The sequence below is a fragment of the Penaeus chinensis genome, chromosome 30 (genome assembly GCF_019202785.1).
Source record: "Penaeus chinensis breed Huanghai No. 1 chromosome 30, ASM1920278v2, whole genome shotgun sequence".
Taxonomy (NCBI): Eukaryota; Metazoa; Arthropoda; class Malacostraca; order Decapoda; family Penaeidae; genus Penaeus; species Penaeus chinensis.
Window position 1 is genome coordinate 10,532,421 of NC_061848.1, and position 2,137 is coordinate 10,534,557.

Genomic DNA, 2,137 nt, shown 5'->3' on the forward strand with positions numbered 1-2,137 from the left:
AGGAAGAGAAGGAGGAGGAAAAGGGGGGAGAGGAGGAAGAGGAAAAAAGGGGAGGAGGAGGAAGAGAAAAAAAGGGGAGGAGGAGGAAGAGGAGGGGGAGAAGGGAGAGGAGGGAGAGGAGGAAGGGGAGGAGGAGGAGGGAGAGGAGGAGGAAGGGAAGGAGGAGGAGGGAGAGGAAGAAGGGGAGGAGGAGAAGGGAGAGGAGGAAAGGGAAGAGGAGGAGGGAGAGGAGGAAGCAAAGGAGGAGGAGAGAGAGGAGTAAGGGGAGGAGGAGGAGGGAGAGGAGGAAAGGGAAGAGGAGGAGGAGGATGGATATGGGGAAGAAGGGGGGTAGGAGGAGGGAGAGGAGGATGGGGAGGAGGAGGAGGAAGAAGGAAGAGCAGGGGAAGGAGAGAGGAGACAGATAGGGGAGGAAAAAGAGTACCAAGCAGGGGAGGAAAGGGTGGGGAAAGGCAGGGGAGAGAGACATGGTACACGGGATCAGGGGCAGCAGGAGAACACAGAAACTAAGAAACATGGGAACAGAGGAACACGGGAACAGAGCAACAGGAGAATGTACGAACAAGGGAACAGGAGAACACAGAAACAGGCCAACAGGAGAACACAGGAACAGGCCAATAGGAGAACACAGGAACTTTCCAACAGGAGAACACAGGAACTTTCCCACAGGAGAACACAGAAACAGACCAACAGGAGAACACAGGAACTGACCAACAAGAGAACACAGAAACAGACCAACAGGAGAACACAGGAACTGAGCAACAGGAGAACACAGGAACAGACCAACAGGAGAACACAGGAACTGAGCAACAGGAGAACACAGGAGCAGACCAACAGGAGAACACAGGGACAAGGGAACAAGAGAACGCAGGAACAGACCAACAGGAGAACACAGGAACAAGGGAACAAGAGAACACAGGAACCGACCAACAGGAGAACACAGGAACAGGCCAACAGGAGAACACAGGAACAGGCCAACAGGAGAACACAGGAACAGACCAACAGGAGAACACAGGAACAGGCAAACAGGAGAACACAGGAACAGGCAAACAGGAGAACACAGGAACAAGGGAACAAGAGAACACAGGAACAAGGGAACAGGGGAACAGGAGAACCGGGGGACAGGGGAGAGGAGTGACAAGGCTGACAGGCTGCCGGGAGACTTGCTGATATTACCACCGGTTGAGTGACGGCCCGGCGACCTCCAGCGCTGCCTCCGGTATTCATGAGATGCGGCGACTCACGCTGGAGGGAGGGGGCGGGATGCGAAGGGGGGGAGGGGGCGGGATGCGAAGGGGGGAGGGGGAGGAGGAGGAGGAGGAGGAGGAAGAAAAGGGAGAGGAGGAGGAAGAAGAAGAGGGGGAGGAGGAGGAGGAGGAGGAGGGACTACTGGGGATAGGAGGAAAACGAGGAAAAGGGGGGGAGGGGTTATAGGGGACGGGATGCGAATGGGAAGAGGAGGAGGAAGTTGAAGAAGAGGGAGAGGATGTATGAGGGAAATGGGAAGGAGGAAGAGGAAGGAATAAAAAGAGGCGGGATGCGAAGGGGAGAAGGAAGGAGGAGGAAAATTAGGAACAGGGAAGGGGGATGTAAAGGGGCGAGATGCGAAGGGGAGGAGGAAGGAGGAGGAGGAAAATGAGGAAGAGGGAGGGGGAATGGGAGAGAAATGGGATGGAGGATAGAGGAGGAAGGGAAAGGGATGCGAAAGGGAGGAGAAAGAGAAAATGAGGAAGAGGGAGATAGGAGGGAAATTGCAAGGGGGGTGGAGGAGGAGAAAGAGGAAGAAAGGGAACAAGTAGGAGGAAAGAGGAGAAGGAAGAAAGAGGAAGAAAATGAGGAAGAAGATGTTATAAATGGGAAACAGGAAGGAGGATTTAGGAGGGGAAAGAGGAGGAAGCGGTAGGTATGAAGGGGAGGGGGATGCGAAGGAGGAGGAGGAAAATGGGGAGGAAATATTAGGAAAAAGGAGGAGGAATGAGGGGAAAAATCAATAGGATATGGATAAGAAGAGGGGGAGAAAGAGGAATAGAAGGGAATTCGGAGGAAGAAGAAAGATGGAAGAGAAAAAGAAAAGAAATGGGGGAGGATTTGTGAGGAGAAAGATGAGGAAGATGTAAAGGGAAAAAGAGGAAATATG

The 2,137-nt window shown here is 53.4% G+C and overlaps 1 protein-coding gene across 1 annotated transcript; it reads left to right on the forward strand.

Annotated features, from left to right (window-relative positions):
* The first annotated feature begins 553 nt into the window (after nt 1–553).
* Nucleotides 554–1,138, forward strand: LOC125041231 (probable serine/threonine-protein kinase irlF). The gene has a single exon (XM_047636070.1). It carries the CDS (start codon nt 554–556, stop codon nt 1,136–1,138), a length of 585 nt encoding a protein of 194 aa, XP_047492026.1.
* The last annotated feature ends 999 nt before the right edge of the window (nt 1,139–2,137 follow it).